We start from the raw sequence: 27,926 nt of genomic DNA, 5'->3' as shown, positions 1-27,926 counted from the left end.
ATCTATGAGGTCCATCTGGTCCACTGTGTCATTCAAAGCTCTTGTTTCTTTGTTGATTTTCTGCTTAGATGATCTGTCCATTGCTGAGAGTGAAGTATTGAGGTCTCCTACAATTAACGTATTGTTATCAATGTGACTTTTTATTTTGGTTAACAGTTGGCTTATGTAGATGGTTGCGCCCATGTTGGGGGCGTAGATATTTACAATTGTTAGATCTTCTTGTTGGATACATCTTTAAGAATAATATAGTGTCCTTCTGTGTCTCTAATTACAGACTTTAGTTTAAAATCTAATTTGTCTGATATAAGAATTACTACTCCGGCTTTCTTTTGATGTCTGTTGCCATGGAAGATGGATCTCCATCCCTTCACATTCAGTCTGGATGTATCTTTAGGTTCAAAATGAGTCTCTTGTAGACAGCATGTGGATAGGTCCTGTCTTTTTATCCAATCTGCAACCCTGTGCCATTTTATGGGGCATTTAGGCCGTTCACGTTGAGAGTGATTATTGAAAGATATGAATTTATTGTCATCATGTGGCCTGTGGAGACCTTGTTTCTATAGATTGTCCCTGTAAATTTCTGTTGTATATCACTCTTGGGGTCTTTCTCCTTTTATAGAACCCCCTTAATATTTCTTGCAGGGCCAGCTTAATGGTCATATATTCTCTCAGTTTCTGCCAGTCTTTGAAGCTCTGCATCTCTCCATCCTTTCTAAATGATAGCCCTGCCAGATAAAGTATTCTTGGCTGCATGTTCTTCGTGTTTAGTACCCTGAATATGTCTTTCCAGCACTTTCTGGCTTGCCAGGTCTCTGTGGATAGGTCTGATGTTATTCTGATGTTCCTCCCTCTGTAGGTAAGGAATCTCTTCCCCCTAACTGCCCTTAAGATGTTTTCCTTGGTTCTAAGATTTGCGAGTTTTACTATTACATGCCGAGGTGTTGGCCTGTTTTCCTTGATCTTGGAAGGGGTCCTCTCTGCCTCTAGGACACGAATGTTTGTTTCATTACCCAGATTAGGGAAGTTCTCAGATACGATTTGCTCAAATATATCTTCTAGTCTTCTCTCTCTCTCCACCCCTTCAGGGATCCCAATAATTGTGACATTGGAACGTTTCATGGTGTCACTTATTTCTCTGATTCTATTTTCATGGATTTTGAGTTGTTTTTCCCTGGCCTCCTCTTTTTCCTTCTTTTCTGTCAATTGTTCTTGTAGATCACTAATTCGTTCTTCTGCCTCGCTTACCCTAGCTGTTAGATTATCTAGATTAGATTGGATCTCATTGATAGCATTTTTAAGTTCTGCCAGTTCAGCTTTCATTTCTGCCCTTAGAGACTCTATGTTGCCATTAATCGATTTTTCCATTCCAGGTATTGTCTTCACAATTGCTACCCTGAATTCCATTTCTGACATCTTGGTTATATCTGTATCCTTATGTAAATCTGTGGCAGAAGTCACAGTCTCTGAGTCTTTCCTATTTTGGGGTTTCCTCCTCCTAGTCATTCTGTTGAGGGGTAGTTGAGGGAATGTACAGAGTTCAAATTATTGACCACAACCCAAGCAAGATGCATCTGTTTTATAGGGACTTTGGGGTGCCAGCCTCTTGTTCTCCCAGCTTGTCTTCTGGGGGAGGGGCCTGCCGCACTGTTACTCAGGCAATCCTGTTTGGGCAGAGTTGCTATGCCCCCTGTTGGGGGGGGCGATGGGCTCAGTGAAAACCTGTTTTGGGGGGCTTTTGTTCTTTGGTGGCTTTCCTCATCTCTTCTGAGATTCAGAGCAGAAGAGATCATTTCCAACCCTCTGCCTCAGAGCAGAGAGAGTGCAGCCTGTTCTTTAGTGAGCTCTCCAGGCCACACTATCTCCGTTTCTGCCTGTGTTGCTATAAACTCCATCAGCCTTCGTTGTGCGCCCCTCAACAGCGCTCCCAGTCCTCGCTTCCAGGTCAGGGCACATCTCTGCCCTTTGTACTTGTAAAACCTCCAGCCACCCCCAGTTTGCTCACGTGGTCTGCTGCTCTGGGTTTCAGTGGTGTGGGGGTACCCTAAAGTCCTTTCCCCATCGCTACTGGTCTTTGAGTCTGTGCTGGGTCCCCAGCGTGGGAGGCTTTTGTGCTCCTGTGTTATTTCACCTTCCCTGCGCCAGCGCTTATGCCAGCTCCCTCCCCCTTCTGTTTATCTTCCAATATCTGCCTGGGGAATCACAGCTCCCCACTTCATACCTTGAAACCAGCCGCCTGCAATATTCTGTTTGTAGAGATCCAGATCTATCTTCTTACATCTCAGACTGATTTTGTGGGTGTTCAGAGTGGTCTGGTAGATATCCAGCTCAATTCCAGGATGGGTTGGAATAGGGTCCCCTACTCCTCCGCCATCTTTTCCTGAACTGATTTAAACCCCTCCTCTTTTGAAATCATCACTGCTTTGGGCTTCTGTGACATCTTACCTGGTTTACTTCCTCCTTCTCTGGCCTCCTGTGCTCCTTCCCATGCTCATGCTCATCCACGATGAAGGCTGGCCCCAGCATCCCTGTCCCCGGCCTCTGCACGACTCTCCCTAGAATGCCCAGCCTCTGGTCCTGCCTTCACTGCTCCTCCAGGTGGCTGGCACCTGGGAATTTCCCGATTGAATCATCGTTGTCTTTACTCCTAAATCTTGCTCCCTTTTGCATCAATCTTTAAGTTTTTCTTCCAGTTTTGCAGAATCTACATTTTTTAGTTACCTTTGTTTTCCTTTTTTTTTTCCTTTTTAATTAGCTCTGCCCAAATTTTTTTCCCCCCGAAGTCTCTGTTTGACCCATCTCTTTCTTTCCATTCTCACTGCTAACAGTTAGGCTTCCTATCACCTCATACCTGGTTGTTCCAGTCACCTCCAGCTCCTCACTGGGCTCCTGTATGCTGTCACTCCCTCACCAGGGAGTGTAATTCTACCAAAACTAAACTAAAATGTATTTTTATTAATCTCCCTTGTTAGAAAGTGTAAGAGGGTTCATAAAGTATCCTTTAGACTGAGAAAGCATTTCAAGACCGAAAATGAAAAAAGCCACTCCATACCATTTACACAGAGTTTTATTCAGGGTAACTTACCAATGGGGCTGGGGGGTGGTGGGATGAGGGGAATCAGGTGGGTGGACGATCCAGGCATGGTTATTCTCCACCTAATCTGATTCTTTTTTTTTTTAAGATTTATTTACTTATTGGACAGAGAAAGACACAGAGAAAGAGGGAACAGAAGCAGCAAGAGAAGGAGAGGGAGAAGCAGGCTTCCCGCTGAGCAGGGAGCCTGATGTGGAGCTCGATCCCAGGACCCTGAGATCATGACCTGAGCCTAAGGCAGACGCTTAACGACTGAGCCACCCAGGCATCCCCTAATCTGATTCTTGATCCCCAGCTTTTATAAAGTGAGAGGCATGGTGGTGAGGTCATAGGGTAGTTATCTAAGGTGGCACTATCTGCACATCAGAGGATCTCTACTCGTTATCTAAAGTGGGGCCTTCTGTACACCAGTCATCTCTCCCAGATACTTAAAGGGGAGCCTTTTGTGTACCACTTTAGGGAAGATCAGAACAAGACTTCCTGCATTCTGGTTAAGATATACATTAAGCTCCACAGGGCTGGAACACAGAGCCCCAAAGGGGTGGTCACTGAGTGGGCATGAACAGGATGGAGGGCAGAGATGGAGTCAATGTTGTTGGCACTCCTACATCCCTCCTGCTTAGTTACACAATAGAAATCTGCCAAAATTTACAGAGAACCTGTTACGTGCTACACAGAGCAGAGGGCAGAGGAGTTACAATGACAAATGCATTCCCTGCTGCAGAAGAATGTTCATTTTAGTGGAGGTGACAGACTTGTAAACCTCAGTTACTCACAGTGGAATAAGTAATAAAATGCCTTAAGACTCTTTCTACCATTTTCTATTACTCTCACATAAGTTTATTCATTTTAATCTTGATTGTAAATTCTTCATGACATTTTGAAAGAAATTTATCATCCTATTGCTTTAAAAAATTGAATTAATTCCTTTAGCTACACCAGCAACTAATGTTAGGATGTTTTGTAATTTGAAAGATAAGTAAATTTCTTTATTCAGTGTTAGATTTTTGGAAACAATAGTCTTGAGATTCAGAGAAAATATATTTCACTTGGACTATAGATGTTCTCCAAGTAAAATATACACATTTATAAACCAACATCTGGTTTAGTTTAGTTCAAAAGCTAAACCAAAAATGTCAAAGTGAAATGTTTGTTTTGTCAATAAACATTGTGAAGAATCAGGCTGTAGTCATTGCAAGAAAGACATATTTACTTCATTTTTAAAATTGATTAAGGATGACTAAATATTGGTGTTATTAGCTTTAAATAGTCTGTTAAAACTCTAAGATGTTTTATGAAACCTCTGTGGTAAGCACAAAAATAAAACAGATAGAAGATACACAAAAGAAAAGAGAAAGGAAACAAAAGATATCATTATAAAATCAATGAAATACTAAGTGGCTAGCAAGACAAGAAAAGATGGACAAAAGAGCTACAAGACAGACTAAAAACAACTAACAATAACAACAGTAAGTCCTTCTCTAGCAATAATTACTTTAAATGTAAATAAGTTAAACTCCCCAATCAAAAGGCTTAGAGTGGTTGAGTGGATTAAAAAAATCCAGCTGCCTGCTATCTACAAGACACTTGCTTTAGATTTGAGGACACATATAGAATAAAGGAATGGAAAAATATATTCCATATAATTGGTAACCAAAAGAGAACAGGGCAGCGATATTTGTATCAGACAAAATACACTGTAAGTCAAAAATTGTCACAAGAGACAAATGACATTAAATAATGGTAAAAAGAGTCAATACAGGGATGTCTGGGTGGCTCAGTTGGTTAAGCATCTGCTTTTGGCTCAGGTCATGATCCCAGGGTCCTGGAATCGAGTCCCACATCAGGCTCCTTGCTCAGTGGGGAGCCTGCTTCTCCCTCTGCCTCTCTCCCCAGCTTGTGCTCTCTCTCTTTCTCTCTCTCTCTCTGACAAATAAATATTAAAAAGAATGAAATCTTCAAAAGATTCTCTGATTCTCCCTCTGCCCCTCCCTCTCACTCTCTCTCTTTCTCTCTTAAATAAATAAATCAATTTAAAAAAAAGAGTAAATACATTAGGAAGATACAACCAGTATCAATATATGTGCAGCCAATATCAGAGCTCCTGAATATATAAAGCAAACATTGACAAACTGAAGGGAGAAATAGAGAGGAATATGATAATGGTAGAGACTTTAATAATGGAAACAACATCCAGACAGACACTACAGACCAAATGAACCTAACAGACATATACAGAATATCCCACTCAACAGCAGCAGAACAAACAATCTTCTTTAGTGCACATGGAACATTCTCCAGGATACATCATATATTAGGCCACAAAAAAGAGTCTTAATATATTTTAAAAGTTTGAAATCATATCAAACATATCCCAACCACAATAAGAAGAAACTAGAAATTAATAGCAAGAAAGAAAACTGGAAAATTCACAAATATATGGAAATTAAAAAAAACACATTGTGGACAACTAATGAGTCAAAAAAGAAATCAAAGGGAAATTATACAATATCTTGAGACAAATGAAAACAAAAAGGTATGGGATGTAGCAAAAGCAGAAATAAGATGGAAGTTTATAATTATAAGCATGTGCATTAGAAAGGAAGATCTCAAATAAACTAACTTTACAGCTCAAGGAACTAGAAAAATCACAACCTGGGTTCAAAGTTAATAGAAGGGAGGAAATAATAAAAATTAGAGCAAAATAAAATAAAAACTATAAAGCTATCAACATAACTAAGAGATGTTTTTGAAAAAGATCAGCAAAAATGAGAAACCCTTAGATTAACTAGGAAAAAAAGAGAAATGACTCAAATAAATAAAATCAAAAATGAAAGAGAAGACATTAAAACTTACATCACAGAAACAAAAAGGATCATAAGAAATTACTGTGAACAATTATATGCCAACAAATTGGATAACCTAGACGAAATGGTTAAATTCCTAGAAACATAAACCCTACCAAGACTAAACCATGAAGAAATGGAAAATCTGAACATATCTATACTAATTAAATAATTTTTTATTTATAGATTATTTTTAATTCAATAATCAACAAAACACAAGCACAGAACAAGACCATATATCTTTGTGGGTGAATTCTACCAAAGAGGAAGAATACTTCCAAACTTATCCTGTAAGTCCAGCATTACCATGATATCAAAGCCAAACAAAGACATTACTAGAAAAGAAAAATACAGACCGATATTCCTGATTAACATAGATGCAAAAATCCTCAACATAATACTAGCAAACCAAATACCCAAATTCAACAACACATTAAACGAATCATAAACCATTACCAAATGGGATTTATCCCTGGGATGGAAAGATGGTTCAATATATGAAAATCAATTAATGTGATACACATTTCCTAGGTAGCATTGTTTGGCAAGAAAAAGAAATAAAAAGCATCCAAATTGAAAAGACAGAAGTAAAATTACCTCTGTTTGCAGATGACATAATTTTATATGTTGAAAACCTAAAGGATGTCACACACAATAAAAACCTATTAGAACTAATAAATGAATTGAGTTGAGTTGCAGAATACAGAGTCGACATAAAAATACTAGTAGTGTTTCTCTACACTAATAACAAATTATCTGAAAAGAAAACCAGAGAGGAAAGGCATTTATAATAGCATTGAAAAGAAAAAAAATACTTAAGAATAAATTTAACCAATGAGGTGAAAGACTTGTATACTAAAAACTGCAAAACACTGATGAAAGGAATTGAAGAAGATACAAATAAATGGAAAGACATCATGTGTTCATGGACTGGAAGACAGCGTTTTTAAAACGTCTACCTTAGTGGCCCAAGCTGATCAATAATATGCTGGACAAAATCAATGAAGCGATTATTGGTGGTGGGATGGCTTTTGCCGTCCTTTAGGTGCTCAACAACATGAAGATTGGCACTTCTGTGTTTGAGAAGAGGGAGCCAAGATAGTCAAAGACCTGCTGTCCAAAGCTGAGAAGAATGGTGTGAAAGTTACCTTGCCTGTTGACTTTGTCACTGCTGACAAGTTTGATGAGAAGACCAAGACTGGCCAAGCCACTGTGGCTTCTGGCATTGCTGTTGGCTGGATGGGCTTGGACTGTGGTCTGAGAGCAGTAAGAAGTAGGCTGAGGCAGTTGCTTGGGCTAAGCAGATTATATGGAATGGACCTGAAGGCACATTTGAATGGGAAACTTTTGGCCAAGTTACCAAAGCCCCCATGGATGAGGTGGTAAAAGCCACTACCAGGGGCTGCATCACCATCATAGGTGGTGGAGACACTGCCACTTGCTGTTCCAAATGGAACACAGAGGGTAAGTTCAGCCATGTGAGCACTGCAGGTGGTGCCAGTTTAGAGCTCCTTGAAGGTAAAGTCCTGGGGTGGATGCTTTCAGCAGTGTTTAGTATGTTCCAGCCTTTTGGTTCCTGTGCACCACCCCTAAGTCACCTTAACACTTGTCGCATCTCCACTTGGCATTACCTAAAATCTTGTCCCATGTCAGGATTCAGCTAGTGGCCAAGAGATGCAGCTCCAGGAACCCTTAAACAGTTGCACAGTATCTCAGGTCTTCTTTACTGCATCCTGGATTTGCCTCCGTTCTTCAAGATCCCGTTTGAATTTCTTAGTGTCTAAACCATTGTGCATTCTAGAGTGCATATTTTTATATTTTGCCTGTTAAAAGAAAAGGAGCAGTGTTAGCTTCTCTTTTTGTGGTAGCTTATTCTTATTAGCTTTGTCATTGTTTCATTACTCAGCATGGAAATAAAATGAAATTCCAGTTGTAGATAGGTGAGGAGACAAAGTTGATGATCTAGTAAATAAATAAGAAAAGTATCAATTGAAAAAATAAACAAATAAGGTAAAATGTCCATGCTGCTCAAAACAATCCAAAAATTTAATGCAATCTCTACCAAAATGCCAATTGCATCTTTTACAGAAATAGAAAACAATATTAAAATTCATATGGAACCACAAAGGACTCTGAATGGCCAAAATAATCTTAAGAAAGAGAAACAAAGATGGAGGTATCATACGTCCTGGTTTCAAAATATATTACAAAGCTATAGTGATTAAAACAGTAAGGTACTGGCATAAATATAGACTGTAGACTGATGGAACAGAATAGAAAGCCAGAAATAAATCCACGTACATACAGTCAATTGATGTTCAACAAGGGTACCAAGAATACACATGAGGAAAGGATAGTCTTTTCAACAAGTGGTGTTGGAAAAAGTGAATATCCACATGCAAAAAAATGAAATTGGACCTTTACCTTACACCAAACACAAAAAGCAATTCAAAGCAGATTTAAGATTTTAATGTAAGACCGGAAACTGTAAAACTCCTAGAAGAAAACATAGGAGAAACATGACATTGAGTTGACAATGATTTCATGGATTTGACACCAAAAACAAAGGCACAAAGCAAAATAAACAAATGGGACTGTAGTTGACCCTTGAACAACATGGGTTTGAACTGCATAGGGCTACTTATACACAGATTCTTTACAGTATGTCACTGCAAATGTATTTTCTCCTATGATATTCTTTTTTTAAAAGATTTTATTTCTATTTATTTATTTGACAGAGAGAGAGAACAAGTAGGCAGAGTGGCAGGCAGAGGAAGAGGGAGAAGCAGGTTCCCCACTGAGCAGGGAGCCCGACGCGGGGCTCGATCCCAGGACCCTGGGATCATGACCGGAGCTGAAGGCAGATGCTTAACCTATTGAGACACCCAGGCGCCCCTCTCTTATAATGTTCTTAATGATATCTTTTCTCTAGCTAATTTTATCATAAGAATATAGGTAATTTTATTATAAGAATATATATAAGAATGTATAATATATAAATAACATACAAAATATATATTAATTGTTTATGTTATCAGTAAGGCCTCTAGTCAACAGTAGGCTGTTAGTAGTTAAGCTTCTGGGGAGTCAAAAGTTATATACATGGATTCTCAACTACATGGGGGGTAAGCACCCCTCACCCCCTTGTTGTTCAAGGGTCAACTGTATATCAAACTAAAAAGGTTCTGTGCAGCAATTGAAACCATCAGCAATATGAAAAGACAACCTACAGAATGGGAGAAAATATCTGCAAGCTACATATATGATAAGGAGTTAATATCCAAAATATATAAGGAATTCCTACAAATTAAGAGCAAAATAACAAATAACTCAATTTTAAAAAATGGGCAAAGGTCTTCAGTAGACATTTCTCCAGAGAAGACATACACAAGGCCAACAGGTACATGAAAAGATGCTCAACAAACTAACCATCAGAAGAATGCAAATCATTTTATCAAACTGAAGATTCCTTTTATAAATCTTTTCAATGCTGCACACTTTGATGTGATCTAGGTTTAAACGTGGCAGTTTTCCCTAATGAGAAATATAAAGACGTAAATGTTTGTTAGCAGGACAATGATATTAGAAAGATTTCTAATAAAACTTCAAGTTGCTCAAAAAAAAAAAGAAAAATGCAAATCAAAACCATAATGACATATCACCTCACACCTGTTAGGATGCCTCTTATTTAAAAAAAAATAAAATAAAAGGTTGGGTGCCTGGGTGGCTTAGTTGGTTAAGCAACTGCCTTCAGCTCAGTCCCTGGATCGAGTCCCACATCGGGCTCCCTGCTCAGCAGGGAGTCTGCTTCTCCCTCTGACCCTCCTCCCTCTCATGCTCTCTGTCTCTCATTCTCTCTCTTGCAAATAAATAAAAAATCTTTAAAAAATTAAAAAACATAAAAGGTAACAAGTGTTGGGGAGAATGTAGTATAATTGGAACCCTTGCACACTGTTGGTGAGCATGTGAAATGTGCAGCCACTATGGCAAACAGTGTGGTGTTTCCTCAAAAAACTAAAAATAGAAGTACTATATGGTCCAGAAATCTCACTTCTGAGTATTTATCCAAAAGAATTAAAATTAGAATCTCAAAGAGATATTTGCACGCCCGTGTTCATTGCAGAATTATTCACAACAGCCAAGATTAGAAACAACCTAAATGTTCGTCGACAGATGAGTGGATAAAGAAAAAGTGACCTATACGTGTGATGGACTATTAGCTTACAAAAGAAGGAAACCCTGCCATATGCAGCAACATGGATGAACCTTGAAGACTGTATGCTAGGTGAAATAAACTCATCACAGAAGGGCACATATTGCACGATTCCAGTTATCTAGAAGAGTCAAACTCATGGAGGCAGAGAGTAGAATGGTGTTTGCCAGAAGTTGGGTGAGGGGTAACTGGGAGAGTTGCTGTCCAATGGATATAAAGTTTCAGTAATGCAAGATGAATAAGCTCTAGAGATCTGCTGCACAGCATTATGCTTATAGTTAATAATACTGTATTGTGCACTTAACAATTTAAGAGGGTAGATCTCGTGTTAGGTGTTCTTACCACAATTTTTTTTAAAAAAGGGAATCAAGGGCCAAATGTTTTTGTAAACTTTCCATGAGATCACAGAGTGCCAATCTCACGGTCACCCTTTCTCCTAACAAAGTTAATTTTCCCAGAGGGCAAATAATCTGAGAAGAATTTGGTATCTAGAAAGTTCACAGATCCTAACCTACACCTTTACATGTTTTCTAACTCTCACAACCTTCTGATCATCACTTGAATTGTATGTGATAGTCTCTGACTGAGCCTTTCAGTTATTGAACAGTATGGAGATATAAACTTAAATGGTTCACTTATAAAAATAAAAAAAGTTCAAGTTCTCTTTTAGTGTTCGCCATTCCCCTATCCTGACTTTGGATTTTAAACAGCTCCTCTGCTCATTGAATAATCTTTATTACTCTTTTCCTGAAAAAGAAATCCTCCCCTGAGTTTTCCCTCCATGACCCCCTGATTCAGTGAGAGAACATCCTGGTAGGGAACTCTAGTGACCTTTTTACTTTTTTAGGCTCTCACATTTGTTCATCTGTATTAGGCTGGGAACCCTCAGAACAAGATGTCAGAGTATAACATTTATAGTGTTCTGTTTTATAGATTTTTAAGTATACCGATTTCATTGCCTTGTATTTATTTAACATTATGTCAATACTTATGCTGCCTTAGATTGTTCCAAAGAGGTCTGCATGAAAGTTGGGAGGAAAATCTTTATCATGGAATGCATTTGCTGTGTCTCTTTATGTAGTACTTGTGAAATACTAAGGTCGCAGACAAATACATTGTCAGCAGGAAAATAATGCATTTGTCATGTATACCGGGCTCTACTTCAGGTTTTGTTTGGACCACAGATGACAAGTCAAGATGGAATGAATGACTTTTGTAGTTCCCTGAAGAGTAGTTTATCTAATGTGTGTCCATGCAGCCTCACCTTAATTGGGGCAGAGATACAAATCCAGTTTCATGGTTAAATTAGCAGGTAATCCCTCCTGTTTGCAAGCCTTGAAAATGGCACAGATCTGTCACAGGAATCGGATTATGCCAGATCCCCAAGGTTCGAGCTTCAGTGCACAGGGCTTCATTCAAAAACAACTGAATGTCTGTGACAGGAAGCGGCCATATGACCGGTTTTTGTTGTGATACGTCCCGCTGCGTATGAGCAACAGAAATGGCACTGGACTGCTCACACACCTGTCTTCTGAAACCAGCTGTGCAGCGTAGATTTAGCTTCTCCACTGGCGTCCCCATTTTAGTAACTGGCACCATCATCTTCCATTTGACTCCCTTTCCAGCACTCTTCCCTTGTATCCAATGAAACACCTGGACAGTAATTTACTTCTGAAAAACCCTCTGATGTGTCTCCTTCTGGCCACCTCACTCCTAGTGTAAGCCCATCCCGTCTTTACACAAATTATTAAAATAGGCAGCGAATTCTTTACCCTATTTTAAGGATGTCCTCCTTCCTGCTTGTCTGTACTCTGCCTGAATAAACTCTACATTTTTTTGAAATACTGTAGCTATACCAAAAAGATAGATAGATTGATTGATTGATTGATGATAGATAGATAATATAGAAAACACTGTTTACCCAATAGCCAGTTTGAAGGTAGGGGGTAAGACAGACACGGTTGAATTTTCCTATGTACCCATCTCCATGGGTTTTCCACTTTTCCTCTCTGAAAATAAACACTCTCCTGAATGTGGTGTTTATCAGAATGTTCTTTCAGTATAGTCAGTCTTGTCATGTGAAGCCTCTGCTTCAACCCTGCTATTACCTTTAGTCCCCAAACCTAGGCCCTGGCTGGCATGGCCTCCCATAGTCTGTTGCTCTCCCCCTGGCTGCTCGTCTCTAGGCTCATCACACACCACTCTCTGGGGCGTCAGGGAAGGCCCTCTCCCTCCTCCAGCCTCAGTGCCTCATGGAATCCTTCAAACATACTCAGCAATCGATAACTGCTAGCAAATTGGACGAGTACATGAGTGATGGCCAGACTCTGTGTTGAGACACAAACACGAAAGAGTTCTGGTCCGTGTCCTCTAGTGTTTGTAGCAGATGAGAAGAGAGGGAAACAGACCAGGGGGTGGATGTGAAAATAAACAATTGTACACCAGTTGTGGTAAGACCTGTAATAGAAGTTGGGATGAGCAGAGGGATGGAAGACCAAAGGGTGTAATCAGATCTTCTGGGCTTGGAGAGGATAAAAGAAGACTTCACACAAGAGGAGACGTTTAAATTGAAGCTTGAAAAATGAATAGGATTTTTCAGGGCACAGAAGGAGGAAAGCATATTTCAGGCAGAAAAATGCAGCATGTGAAGTGCATAAAATGCACGGTGCCCACGGGAAGCTGGAAGTGGCTGAAGCACAGGCCGATGTGGGAGATGAAGTTGAAAAGCCAGGCAGTGGCCAGACCAGGGAGGGCTTTGTATATGGAGCTGTGGCATTTGGACCATTCTCATTCTTGAAATCCAATTTATTATTTATATGGCAGGCATTATGCCAAGCCAAGCTGAGCACTGTATACAAAAATGAGTGAATTAACCACCTGTTCTTAAAAGCTTATCCAGTAAGGAGATAAAATAAATCCACAATTCAAAATTTTTAGCACTTTTTCCTCAAAGAGAAGTGTCTCTGGAATGACTCTATCTAACAAAATTGGGATTTTTTTTTTTTTTTTTTTTGGTAAAGCCATTGGCCAGGAGCCAAATGGCCACAACAGAGCTGACAGAGGATGGTAACAGCCACCTGAGGGGCTATGGTGACCCCTGTTCACAGGAGTTTAGCCCCCAACCCTTCACAGGCTGGTATGGGGCTGGTGGGGGACCTGTGCTCACCTTCCACTTAAGGTCAGCAGTGAGTGGACATTCGTGGGGTTGAGTGATTTCAGGCCCTTGTGGGTGACAGTAGGAGAGAATCATTTTTTTTTAGGTTAAGGAGGGTCATCTTTCTTAATAACATATAAAGACTCCTGCAGGGGGATAACATGGTTAAGATTTCACACTGTAGTACATAATAACCCACCAGATTTTTCATGAGAGGTGCCTGTACCTCTGAAACAAATAATACATTATATGTTAAAAAAAAAAAAGAAAAAGAAAAAGAAGAAGAAGAAGAAGAAAACAGCAGGAAGGGAAAAATGAAGGGGGGGGAATCGGAGGGGGAGACGAACCATGAGAGACTATGGACTCTGAGAAACAAACTGAGGGTTCTAGAGGGGAGGGGGGGTGGGGGGATGGTCAGCCTGGTGATGGGTATTAAAGAGGGCACGTACTGCATGGAGCACTGGGTGTTATATGCAAACAATGAATCATGGAACACTACATCACAAACTAATGATGTAATGTATGGTGATTAACATAACAATAAAAAATTTAAAGGAAAAAAATGAGGAAGAATGCTAATTGTTATTAAGTACCTGCCTAGGGTCTCTGACAATGGCAACGTATGAAAAAGGAAATGTTGAAACCTGAACCATGAATCCCAATAAATTTTGTGTCTCCCTGTGCCTTCTGTATCCCCAATTTGTGGGAAGGTTAAGATATTATTCACTTTTATTTAAAAAAATTTAAAGAGGTATTACTTTAGCACTGGTGTCTGATGGAATACAGGCTTGCCCTGGTTTCATTGAGCTTTGGACACATATGTGAGGCACACTTTTATGGCTGGGTTATGTCACTGAGGCCAAATTCAACCTGCAGCCACTCACACATTGAACGGGAACTGCAAATGAATGTCCAGGAAAAGAATTCCTCCCAGCATGGTGAACCTTTTCATTCTCTGCCTTAGCAGACATAAAGTGAAATAAAAAAAACTTTATCCCTTCAGTTCTGATTAGTCTGAAGCAGTTATACAAAAGTGTATTTGAGATACTCGTTCTTGCTGCTCTTCCACAAAGGCTAACATATTAGAAAAGCAGGTTATCAATTACAGTATACCTTCCATGTCCCCTTTGAGAAGTGCCTCTTTTCAACCTAAGATAGGGTAGTTTTGCCCCCTGAGCTTTTTTGTCAGATATAAATGTGAAGGTGTTGGGGAAAAAAAAAAATCTAAGAATCTCTTTAATTTTCCCTGGGAGGCAATAAAATGTTGCAGCTGCACTTGGAAGGTCTTTTTCTACTGGTCGTACCAGTTAGCCTAAGAGGGAGTGTTGCATTATTCCTTTCCTCTCTGGGGTTGTCCCAGAGTTGTGGTTCTGTTTTGTGCCTTTTGTTTACTACATACCCGTTTCTGCCTGTTCCCAGTAAATGTTGTTCTGGTCTAAGCCACTGTAAATTGAGAAGCAAATGAGCCACTTTTGTGAATAACATTTCCTACTGCTTTACCTTGGTGGGATAATCAGATGTGAAGGTTTAACTGAAGTAAAAATGTTGCGAAAGAAATGGAAAAATGGCATCTCTAATGAAGTAGCAAGAGAGGTAAGGTGTTCAGATACCTGCAGATTAATGGCTTGAGAGAAATTTATCTATTTCTCTCTAAGGTGTGGAGAGAATTCTCTAGAAATAAGAAATAGAAAGGAGAAATAACTGGACTTGTTATCCTTCAGCAGTGACATTTCATCTAAATGTTTTACAAAATATTTTTTGACTTATAAAATATCTTTGTGATAGCTGTTCTAGTTAGATTCTGAATTATATTTCTTTCATGTTCTACAGATTTCAACTTATCATTTAGATATCTGTCTTAGGATAAGTTTATTGTTTCTGCATTAAAACAACAGGCAATATATAGCTAATGAAAAGAAAAAAAAGATACAATGATTGGAGAGAAAAAACATTCTCATTATTTTCTAATCATATGATTGTCAGTAAATGAAAGCCCCCCCAAAATGTACAGACGAATTATTAGAATTAGTTCTGGAGTTGAGTAAGATTGCTGCATATAAAATCAATATGCAAAGACAATTGTGTTTCTGAATGCCACCACAAACTGTTAGAAAATATGACTGAAAATAAAGTTTTCAATAATGATATCTTCAGAAAAGACTCAGTAAATTGGAATAGATCTAAAAATAACACACAGGACATTTTAAAAATTAATAAAGAATAGTGTAAGATATCTAGAATGACTAAATAAATATATATATACCATGTTTAATGGCTGGGAGACTCAAAATCAAAAGGAGTGAATTCCTTCTAAACTTACTTAAAATTTCAATGCAATTTCAGTCAAAATCCAGCACGGTTATTTTACTTGCACGTGCACACGCACGTGTGTGCGTGTATATGTGTGTTGATAAACTAATCCAGAAGTATGTATATGGAAGAGTGAAGGACCAAGGAAAATCACATATTCTTTCTTTCTTTTTTTTGATAGTCACATATTCTTAAAGGGAAATACAGGTAGTTGATTCACCATGCTCTTGATTCACCGTGTTTGATGAACACATAATAATAAAACATTGTGGTAACTGTACAGAAATAAACAAACAGACCAGTGGATTGGAATAGAGAACCCAGGGATACATCACATAGATTTATGCAAACTAGATTTATGATTAAGTTGATAATGCAGGTCAGTAAGGATAGGATAAAATTTCTAAAAAATGACAATGGGCTATCCCTGTAGAGGAAAAAACACCAATTGACTCATGTTTTATACCCTTCAAAAATAATATTAGGTGGAAGGAATAATGAGATGGATAGATTTATAAAATATTTAGAGAACAATAAAGAAGAATATATATATATTATTAGAATAAGGAAGACTATTTTTATAACTTAAGATTAAGGAAACATTGTAAGAATGTGCAAAAAACAGAAAACATATGTAGTATCCAGAATTTTTTTTGTTTTGGAAAGCTATAAAGCAAGTCTTAGAAATCAATAAGAAAAAGGCAAAGAATTTTTCAGACATTGCACAGAAAGGAAACTTCAATAGCAAATGAGCTTCTGAAAAAAATATTCAATTTCATTATTACTCAGCTGAGTAATGTACCTTAGGGCTAAGTAGTGTAATTAATCAATGTAATCAAATAATTTTAATTAAGTCATGTAAATAAGTGCCACAATACAATATAATTTCACAACTAGCAGATGGGCAAAAGTTGAAAGTGTGAAATATCAAATTTTGATGGGGAAATGAAGCAATATATATATATATATGTATATATATAGTAATGGTAGAGGTGTCAATTGGTGTAACTTCCAAAAACAGTTCAGCATTATCTTGTGAACTTCCAGCTGTGCATGCCCTATGATCTAGCCATAAGCCTTCTTAGGTTTATACAATAGAAAATCGATATGTGAACCAGAGCACATGTAGAATTTTTTCATGGTAACACGATTTGTAATGGTAAAAAATTGGAGCAATACGAATGTCCTCAAAAGTTGATTGGATAGATTAATTGTGGCATTTTTGTATGGTGGAATATGATATAGCAGTGAAAAATTAATGAAACAGAGCTACATGTACAACAGGAATGATTCCCTCATGAATATAGATTAAACAAAAATAAAAACTTTCAGAAAAATACTTACAATACAAGTCAGTTATTGTAAAGTCTAAACACACAAAACTAATCATCTTTAGGGATGTAAGCATATAGTGTGAAAACTTAAAGAAAAGGAAGGAAATGATAAATAAAAAAATGTGTGAAAGTGGTTAGCGGTACATTTTAAAGGTCATATTTGCGCTTAATTCTCTATCTTTTAGTCTAGACAGTAAATAAACTGATACATGGGTGCTTATTACTTATTCATATATGCATAAGCATAGATTGTATGCATATGTTATGAATTTTATCTTTTAACATTTATCTTTAAAACCATTAATATATTGGGCACCTGAGTGGCTCAGATGGTTAAGCATCTGCCTTCAGCTGAGGTCATGATCCCAGGGTCCTGGGATCGAGTCCCGCATTGGGCTCCCTGCTCCTTGGGAGCCTGCTTCTCCCTCTGCTTCTCTCTCTCTCTCTCTCTCTCTCTCTCTCCCCCCCTCTGTCTCTCATGAATAAATAAAGTCTTTTAAAAAAACATTAATATACATAGTCATATATATAAACAAGTAGAAATTAGTTGAACATCACAAAATATCCATATTTGAATGTGTATGAATATTTCAATTTGTATTTAAGGATTTTTAAATCTAAATAGCCCTTGTAAAACTCCCAAGGTCAAGGAAAATGCTTTGTATTTTGATCAAAATAAATGTATTCAGTCAAATTTTTTCACAGTAGGATTATAGGAAGTAGAATCTCTTACACTTGAATTAGGATCTAATTTGTGAGATAAATGGTAGTACTAAGCACATTCTATTCTTTTTGACCTCATGACCATATACCAAATGAATGCAAGTAATTCTGTATAATAACTGTGGTGGAAGAATATACATTCTAATGAACTCTCCCCAAGTCAACACTAGGAAGAGATGACCCTGAATAAACTTAATTTTTTTGTTTATTTGTTTATTCATTTAGTGTGAGGGTGAGAGTTGCAAAATAAACTGGATGTAGAAGGAAGGTCTGAGGGCTGCTTTCAATCTCTCACTGCTATCAGTAACTACAGTGTTTCCTAAAATAGACTTCATAAATTTTATGGAAGAATACATTATACTTTTTAAAAAAATGCATTTTTGAAAAGCTCAATCAGGTGGTATTAACCAAGATATTGATGGGCTAGGTGCATTTGGGTCAGAAAAGTGAGTAAAAACATGTCTGAAATGCTTTGAGAGGAAGTAAGCTAACTGGATTATTAACTGAAATTAAGGATTTTATGCTTCAGATTTTAAGATATTCAGTATGCATTTTGTATTGATTTATAAATCTATATACTCTAATACTCTCTCTCTCTCTGTCTCTCTCTCTCCCTCAAGAGAGAATAATATAAGAATAACCTAAGGATGCAAAAACTCTGCTACTCCACAACAGGAGTTTCATTTTGCTAATTCAGAGAATACTTGCTTGTTTTCCTTGGCCATGTTGAAAGCTAATTCCTGTCAATATCTCAGATTAGTTCTTAGCAACCAAGAAGAAAATGCTTAACTGTAGTGATGAGTTTCACTATTTCTCATTACATTATATGTATAATATAACATAACATAATATAATGTAACAATATAATATATGATATAATTATAAAATATATAAAACATAAATACATAATATTTATATATATGTATATTCACAAAACCAAATACATAAATTCCTTTACATACATAAATTCCTTTCTTGTCTCAGATAGAGTGAGTTTATCTTTGGGCATCTAATGTTTTGAATATTCAAATTGTAAGGCATATTGAAACTATAAAGTGCAAAGTGTAATAATTCATATTACATTCAGTACAGTTGAGTCAACGCTCTTTTGTTAAGGTTATTTTGTCCCTCTCACTGACAATTCATCTTCTTAAGGGACCAGACTACTAAAACTTCTGGGGAAACGTAGTTGCCATCACAATTTGGAGGCTGTAAAAGGGCACACATCTCAAGGAGGTTGGAAGTATCACAGTTGGAACCTGACCACGGGGCTGCCGAGATCAAGATCAGACGAGGAGAGTAATTGGTGTAGCTGCAGAGGGAACCTCCACAGAACTCTGATTCTGAAACGGTCACAGGACAATACAGATGTCCCAAATATATGTGTTGAGGTAGAATTGCAGTTACCTGTCTATTGTCTTTCTTCACTACATACAACAGTGTTGTTTAGAAGGAATTAATTTTAACCTAATTTTACAGAAGAAATTGCAACTCAGTGAGAGTAAGAGATGACATGAGATCATACAGCTTGTATGAGATGAACTCAAACCTAGGCTGGTCCAGTCCACTTTGACTCCTCATGGAGAGAAATGCACACACGCGCACACACACGCGCACACATTGCATTGGTGGTCTTTGAAAAAACAAATCTCTTCTACTTCCTTGTAGAGCTTCTTTCTTGTCTAGAGGATGGCATTTCTCGTGCACTGAAAGGGGAAAGACAAGGAAGAGATTGTCAGTACATTCAACACATTTTATGACATGACTTAGAACAGTTCTGGTAAAACTTAGGGAGGAGATCTCTGAATTCTAGGAATGTCTAAACAAGGATGGGAAACAAAATCATCTTTAGAAGTATGGAAGTGGCAAAGCATAGTTATAATTTCAAATATGTGGAATAAAATTTGTTTTGTAAACTGTGGGCTGAATAGGTCATAATTCTGGGCAAGAATTCGAAGGATGTATTCTCCTGTTACATAATATTTTTACTTTAAATTTACCTGATTTTTAAAGTAAAATATGCAGCACTACAGATTAGTCAGTAAATACAGTAAGGTCTGATGGTGTCGGGAAAAAAGTTCCCTACCTGAATATCGCCTATCTTTATATTTGACCATCTTGCTTCCAAGGCTGTTTCTGGTCATTTAAAAAATGGATTTCCTTAGGAAAGGATGGGGCATTTTTATTACTCTTCGTGGTTATGGGGCACCCTGAGGATGAAGTGAAAGCCACAGTGGGGCATGAGCTCCCCTCTCTAGAGCAAGATGGAACCTGGATGGAAGGGCAGCTGGTAACAGAGCCGTCCTACATAGTTTCCCAAAGGGGTTACTTAGGTTTCAGTAAATGGGCAGAAATTCCAAGGTAGTTGATATTCATAGGTCAGGAAGCAAAGTAGTTGTTTTCTAGAAAGACTGCCCATAGGGAGTAGGGTCCAAGAGACTAGGTGGGACACAAGATAGAGGCTTTGCAAACATGGAGCAGCATACCTCCAAATTAAGCAGACTTCAGATGCTGAAGACTAACTCCCAGCTATAACTTGGTGCCACATGCAAGTCTAGCATTTGACAGCAGGATCTCTGAATGCCCAGTCTGGAAGCATAAATAATTCAAAGCAACCCTCCCATTCTCCCCCACATGGGAGTGAGGCTTTGGAAATATTACCTGGGTCAATCTGAATAGAGGGAATGAACTTGATTCTCAACCAAACAAGAGCAATCCCTGTTTTCGTGAAAAGTGGTGAGGTCCATGCACTACACAACTCCAGGGGGTATCATTCACCATCTGCAGTGTGCATGGACCCATCTCTGGAAATCCTACCTAATCTGAAGCATCTGGAGGAGGGTGAGGAAGGGTGCTGTTGACAATGACCACTAGGAATGAACCTGCATTGAGAATAAGTCACATTGATTTATTTGAGGAACAAGATGGAGAAGGCAAGAACCATAGGCTACAATTTGGTTAGCAGTTCAAAAGTCTCTCTTCCTCATCTACACAATTCTGACTCCTTCTCTTTCCTTCTGGAGTTGGTGAGAGGCACTTTATATGGTCAACATAAATCTCGACATTGGTAATTTCATGAACATAATTTGCAGCCAATAACCAAGTTTGTCACTTGCTTTTTTTTTCTTCCAAGGGATGGATCTGTTGTGATTTGCAATTCCCTGTGGTGCCTTAAGCCAGTGGAATAAAGGAGTCTATGAGATGTGATGTATTTTAACATATATATTTTAAATTTTTTATTATAGCAAATATATTTGATATATTTTACCTTAACAGCTGGTTGGAATTGTAAAGAGAAAATATTTGGTGAGTGACAATATTATGGGTTACTTCCCAGGAGCCAGTAGTTAGTAAGCTCATGAGAACCTCAGAAATGCTATTTTATCTTTTTTCTTTCTTTAACCGTCTAGGTTGCATGTACAAACCAGTCTCCTCACAGTGAACTGGGAGATCTGCTAGCAGCCATTTTGTCCAGAGAGAGCCCATGACATGAAACCTGTCATTGTACAGTTGCCACTGGCAGGCGGTTACATTACCAGATAACTTACCACAACTTAATTTTCAAATTAACAATTGCTGCCGCATATGGTTTTGTTTAAAAGGCTGACTTCACTACAAACAAGTATTTGTCTTGGGGGTAGTTTATAGCATGTGTCATGATTCATAAAATGGCATTTGTGCGTAATGTAAATTGAATTATGCTCAGACTGCACTTGTTTGCTTCTAGCAGGTTGTCCACTGCAAATACTGAGTGATTTGACAAAACAATAACCACAAACACGACCCAGTGAAATAGGATGGTGAAAGGGAACAGATCATATATCAAGTTAGTGAGGGGTCAGTAGGAGGAGTCAGGGCTCTAAATCCTCATGAAACAAGGACGATAAATTTCAGATCTATTTGATTAGCGTGTAGGGATCATAGTTGGCACATCCCGCAGGTGACAATGGTGACATACACTAGTCATTTGTACTCTCGAGGCAGCATTTAACTATCAATGTTAAGCGCCCTACAGGCATATACATTAGCTCCAACCTTTCCTCGGGGTCAAAAATATCAACTGAAAGATGAGGAAATAAAATATTTTATGTAGCCCTTTACACATTAAAGTTTCGTAGAATGTTTCACAGGCAATTATAGCCTTTACTACTATGACATATTCAGTTAAATGAAACAACCATTTGCAGCCAATAGGTTGTTAATATTTTTACAAGGTGCTTACTCCATTCGGAATGTAAGGGAAGGGAATCTATCTCAAATGTAGAACTTTAGGCATTAAGGTTTTTAGTTATCTGTTGCCCTGTAGTTAAAGTCAGTGGTGTGCCTTAATCCAAACTAGAATAATTCAAAGAAACCCATATCATACCGTTTGGGTATGAAGCACAATTTTGAAGTCACATAAACATCCCAGTTTAAGTCCAATCGACTAGTATACATTAGACACAAAAAGACTTCAAGAAGTAAACATTAGAGGGAATTTAATTGATTACTTGTTTTCTGCAAATTTTTATCTTAAACACTGTTTTTAAGTGCTTTTCATGTATCAACTCATTCAACCATCACAACAGCCCAATGATTACTCCCCCATTTAACAGATTAGGGAACTGAGGCACAAAGATGTCGAGTAACTTAGTCACACCACTAGGATGTCATTTGCTTGTATCATTAAATAAATGCTGTAAGTATATGTCATTCACCTACCTATTTAAGTCTCATTTGTGGATTGCGGTAGAGGTATATCAAATGTAAACCTATCTCTAGAATTTGCCAATTAAATGAACAGAGGCTAGAATAGGATTTGAGGTGACTACAACTGTGTTCTAAAGTATAATGTGGGAATTTTCACAGAGAAAACAGGTTGTTTCTTCCTCAAACTCCTTTTTAATAAGAAGTATGTGGTGATCAAAGGAGATATTTTATGATTAGCCCTTCACATGGCTACAAACAAGTTTGAAAAAGGTAATAAAAATATTTTGCTTGAACTACTCCAAAATGTGAACAATCAGAAAAATGAAATAATGTATTTTTCTCTGCAACTAAGCATGCCCCCCCAAAAAATAGAGAAAAGAGGTAAATGTCTGAATGGGATGGCGGCAGATCCAAGTGCCTTTGAAGCTTTGGAAAAGTTTCGTTCCACAAAAGGACTCTTAAATTTGCGTGGCAGGTTCTTATTCAACACCTAATCACACTTGGCTGCTGTCAGCAGGCCTGTAAGTTTTCTCTCTTACTCAGTTTATTAGCTGCTGCTGACATGACATTTTCAAAATTTAGAAATGTAATGAGATTTAAGTGGAACCCATCCCCGTGAAGCATTTCACTCCTTGGTCACCAAGAAGTAGGACTTGGCTTGCAACGTGGCTAAGGAAAACACGCAAGTGTTCTCAGAATTCAGCTCATGTTGTGGAGTAAGTGGAGTTTTTCGCCACCTTGGGTGATTTTTCACATTGTTCTTAGTGGTGGCGGTGGTAATAGTGGTAACAGATGAAGAATAGGGGCAGACATGTTTGCAGTCATGGTAGCCGTAACTGGTCAACTGTACTACTCACAGTAACAGCAACAATCATTTATTTTAATGTTACAATAATAGAAAAATCAAGAATTATAATTATAGTTTTTATATATTAACAGATTCTTCCATATTTTTAATTGTTTCTGTATGAACAGTGTGAGACTTCACCTTCGAAATGTGGGAAATTACGGTTCCGGAAAACTTTTTCCTGATGAAAGGAAGCAGCAGTTAAGGATTTGCATGATTTGAAACCTGAGTTATGGAGAATGGAGAATAATTTTTTGCCAAATCTATATAGAAACATTCAGGGATAAAAAATATATATGTATCTTTCTTTTTTTAAGTATTAACAGTAAGAATTGGCTATCTGAAATCATTAATTGTCCTGCATTTTGCAACTGTTTTCCTGGGAATTGCAGCTGCTTTTCTTAGACTTGCTTTGGAAAGTTAATTTTGTATTGATTTGCAATTATCATACTGCCTTGAATTACAGCCCCCTTCTTTAAGCGAAGTTTCTTCCATTAGTACATGGAGAATAGAGAATAGAGAAATAACTATCCAGAGCCACTGTCCCTTACAGAACATTCTCAGAGTATAATTTAATCTTTTCTTTATAGAATTTTTGTATCCACCTTAATGGTGAAATTATAAAGGCATGCGGGTGAGGATAGGAGAAAAAAATAAATCATATGTCCTGAAAAATAGTTACTCTTCATCTTGATAATTTTAGGGATGTGATATTGACTTTGAACATTGATGGTGACTCTGAAAATTTACAGGGAAATAAAATAAAAACAATGACTGTATCACCGTATCTTAATATCTTTTAGTACACTTGAGCTATGTGAAACTGCAAATGTACAAAATTCTGCTCAAGACATAGGGAATTTATTTGAAAGATACTACTTGGCATTTGAGAAACAGGAAATAATCAATGATTAAAATATATGGTAGGGATTTCGCTAGTTAAAAATATATTTTTAAAGGTAAATAACTAAAATTCAGTTATGCCCTTGATGAAAAATGTAAAGGAAGTCAAGGAAAGAAGACATTGCTAGAAAAACAAATTAATTTCAAAATAAATAACTGCAGATTTAAATTTCTAATAACTTACCTAGAAATTATAACCGAAAATTTGAAATGATAAAGACCACAATACACCAATGAAAACTTTATTCAGACCATGAAGTAAGGTAACAGAAGCTTTAACACAATTTTGTGTTTTTTTAAGTATTGCTTGTTTTATTCATTAATTCTTATGAAAATAGAAAAATGAGGGGCACCTGGGTGGCTCAGTCGTTAAGCGTCTGCCTTCAGCTCAGGTCATGATCCCAGAGTCCTGGAATTGAGCCCCACATGGGGCTCTCCGCTCGGCAGGGAGTCTGCTTCTCCCTCTCGCTCTGCCTACCTGTGCTCTCTCTCTCTCTGTCAAATAAATAAATAAAATCTTTAAAAAAAAGAAAAATGATCTACAGTAGTCCCAGCTGTCTAGTTAACCTGTGATTGCCTAAACATTACATTACAATTGCATTATCACAAATAATTTGCTTTGGGTTTTATTTTATTATATTTTATGTGTGTGTGCCTACTTACATATATGTTCTTAATTGTGCATTTCTTAGATTAATATTAATATTAATATTACCTGAGCTGACTCCTTTTAGGAAGCTAAAGACCTTGGAGGCAAGAAGCCAGTATAGGATTAATAATTTGTCATGGATAATCCACAAAATAAATAAAGCCAGTGTGGATAATTGGAAGTGGACAGGGTTGTAACATAGGAGCTATTGAAAGTTCTTCATAGTTAATTCTCTCTCAGTATCCAACCACTAGAACAGGCTGTAATTGATCACACTCTAAATAGAGAGGCATTTGTGCATTACCAATGTTTTACCATTTTATCTGCAACATGTAATATCTTTCTTCTTGATAGAGTGCTAGTATTATTAAAACTCAGAAATGGGCAAGTTTTTCCATGGGTGTTTAACATCCTTTCAACTTTGAAAGTAAGGTCCAGAACATTTTGTGCATCTTAGTGTTAAAGATATCCATGTGCGGTTTCTAAAATGTCCCAAACTGAGATTACAGTTGGAGAAATGCAATTAAACTTCATGAAAATGCAATGAAACATCATGAAAATTCATTCACTTGTAAAAAGGACTTGCAGGTTCAGCTAGTGCTAAAATAACAAGAGATTAATAATGGCAGATTGAATATTTGAATTACTTACCTACTGTATTAACCATTTTAGCCTAATGATCTCTTCCAGAAAAGTCACTTTTCCCACAATTAAAATTGTACATATTCTAGATGTCTGCTTTACCAGTCTGCAAGGTACTACAAAATTATAAGACTTTGTTACATAATCCACCCTATTATTGATCAGACATTAAGACCTTAAGTATGTTCCTTTTTTTTAGCTACTGCAATATTTTACTTTCAAAATAAGACTGCAATTAAGTTTGGAGGTAAAATTTTATCTGGGCTTTTCCTTAATGTATTTCTTGTTTTTGCAATGACAGGTTTCATATACACTGGAGAAGTTGTACATCGAATGCTTACGGCCACACAGTACATAGCACCTTTAATGGCAAATTTCGATCCCAGTGTATCCAGAAATTCAACAGTCAGATATTTTGATAATGGTATGTATTGATTAGCCTATTCTTTACTGAATGTGTACTTTTAAACATTGATTATCAGATTCATATCAATCTTTTGTTAACCTGGAGGGGTTTTTTTTGGGGGGTAAACTGGATTATAAAGTGCTTGATGCAGATGTCTTGCGATGACAAATATTATACTGTAACTGTTAATATGTGGATGGAACTGTATGGTCAAAAGTCATTTATTCATTCACTCATTTGTTCATTCAACAAATGTTTATTAACACCTATTAGGCATTATAATAAATGAGTTGCTATAAATGACATCTCAAACAAAGCAGATAAATTTATTTGATGCTATTTGCAGTAAGTCCTTACTATTAAAAAAATTAAATAAGGATAATTTGTTATCTTCAAATAGAGGCAAATGGCATAATATATTGATATTAAATTTCCAAAACTTATGAACCACATATACCATAAGATGAACACCCCTTTTAAAAAAATAAGGTAGTGGACAGTTAAAATGCACTTATGAAAATCAAGTTCCCCTGACTTTAAAATAGGAAATAGAGGCTACAAAGGTTTATCAAGTACACTGACAACAAACTATCCCTACCCTTTCTTTTGGGGACATATAAAATAGAGAAAACCTGGACTATATCACTAAATGCTATTCAAATCTAAGTAAAAAAATTAAGGTTCTGAAGACATATGTGCATTTTCATGTCTGTTGGAAGGCTGTAACTTTGGTAGGGAAAGTAGGAAAAGAATAGTTTGTTTTGGAAAAGTAAAGATAGAAATTTCTGTACTCTATAATACAAAAATAGTATTTATTTATTTGCCCAAATGACGATTCCATCTTTTAAAATAATGGAACTATCTGGTGTGAGTTATTTCTACGCTTATCTTAAAGACAGAGGAGGAAATTTACTAGTGGGTAGTATAGACTTAATAGTGACAGTAGTGTTGGGGAAATGTGATCATTTTGCTAAAAGTAATCTTCTGACCAGTGTGATGAAGCCATTTTACAGGTCAAAATAGCAAATGAAAAAGGAAACTAAACATAGTTAGGTATACACTCTGAGAAACACATTTCCCAACTTGAATAACACTAAAGTCTGTTCCAGTATTAGGTAACTCCAAATGTTAGCCATAATAATTACCTTCTCCTGTTATTGTAAGAACTATTATACTCTATCCTCCCTTTTAAAAAAAAAAAATTAATAAGGTGCTAATGCAAAGGATGTATGAATAGATTGTAAGGGTACTTGGGGCAGAACTACAGCCAGAAACTTATCTGAAGCTTATTCCATGAGCTTTCTGACAGAATCACCTTAGTAAATAGGAAATGATTTGATGGAAGTTGATTCTTTTCTAAGCTCTGTCACTTATTGGCAATGTTGGAGACATTCACTCATGGGCACAGGATTCTAATGATAGAGTTTTCATAATATTAGCATCAAAATCATAAGGCATAATAAGTAAGTCTCTCGTCTATCCCTCCATATACTCTCTTGTATACAACCTTCCTAGGTAGCTCTTAATATTTGAACTTTACTTTTGTTTGAGTGATTTTTAAAAATTAATGTATGCCACTCCAGCTGGACACTAAATTCTCTGAAACCAAGGACTGTGACTATAATAAATCATTTTATCTTCACTACCTGACACAGGAAGTCAATACAAGTAGGGCTCCCATAATTATTCAGTGAAGGAACAAATTTTAAAAAATTAAATATGTAGGATATTTATTAATTCTGAGAATTATAAAAATACTCAAGGGTTAATGCATTTTACTTTATTGAAATATCTTCTGTGTAATGACCAGTGGGAGTATTGAGTTCCCACAATATGACAATGAAAACTGTAATTTATTATTTGTGTTTTATTAAGTGAATGAAACACTTTTGAATATTGTAAAGGTACTCAAAAAGTCCTTTTATACAGTAGCAACTTACTGAAATAGTTCCAATTTTGATTAGTTAAGATCACTGAAAGAATGCTTAAGGATGGGAAACAACATTTTAGGAAAACAAAATTTCTCTAAAAGAGACCAGCAGCAGTTCAGAAAATTTCTTCTGATATATTTCTGTAAACATTAAAACACTAGATTTTAAAAATGAGATGATGCTTCCAT

At 37.0% G+C, this 27,926-nt stretch overlaps 1 protein-coding gene across 1 annotated transcript in view; it reads left to right on the top strand.

The window, feature by feature from the left end:
- The window catches only part of PLXDC2 (plexin domain containing 2), a 468,788-nt gene that overhangs the window by 280,180 nt on the left and 160,682 nt on the right, over nucleotides 1–27,926 (top strand). The window contains exon 5 of the mRNA XM_028114162.2: nucleotides 25,703–25,825. Within this exon, the coding sequence (XP_027969963.1) occupies nucleotides 25,703–25,825 (123 nt within the window). The remainder of the gene's footprint in view (nucleotides 1–25,702; nucleotides 25,826–27,926) is intronic.

The sequence above is a fragment of the Eumetopias jubatus genome, unplaced genomic scaffold (genome assembly GCF_037043125.1).
Source record: "Eumetopias jubatus isolate StellerSeaLion01/CBP00866 unplaced genomic scaffold, mEumJub1_p1.0 scaffold_8, whole genome shotgun sequence".
In the NCBI taxonomy this organism is placed as follows: domain Eukaryota; kingdom Metazoa; phylum Chordata; class Mammalia; order Carnivora; family Otariidae; genus Eumetopias; species Eumetopias jubatus.
The sequence above is the reverse complement of the archived record's forward strand: the minus strand, read 5'-3'. Positions and strand labels throughout refer to the sequence as shown.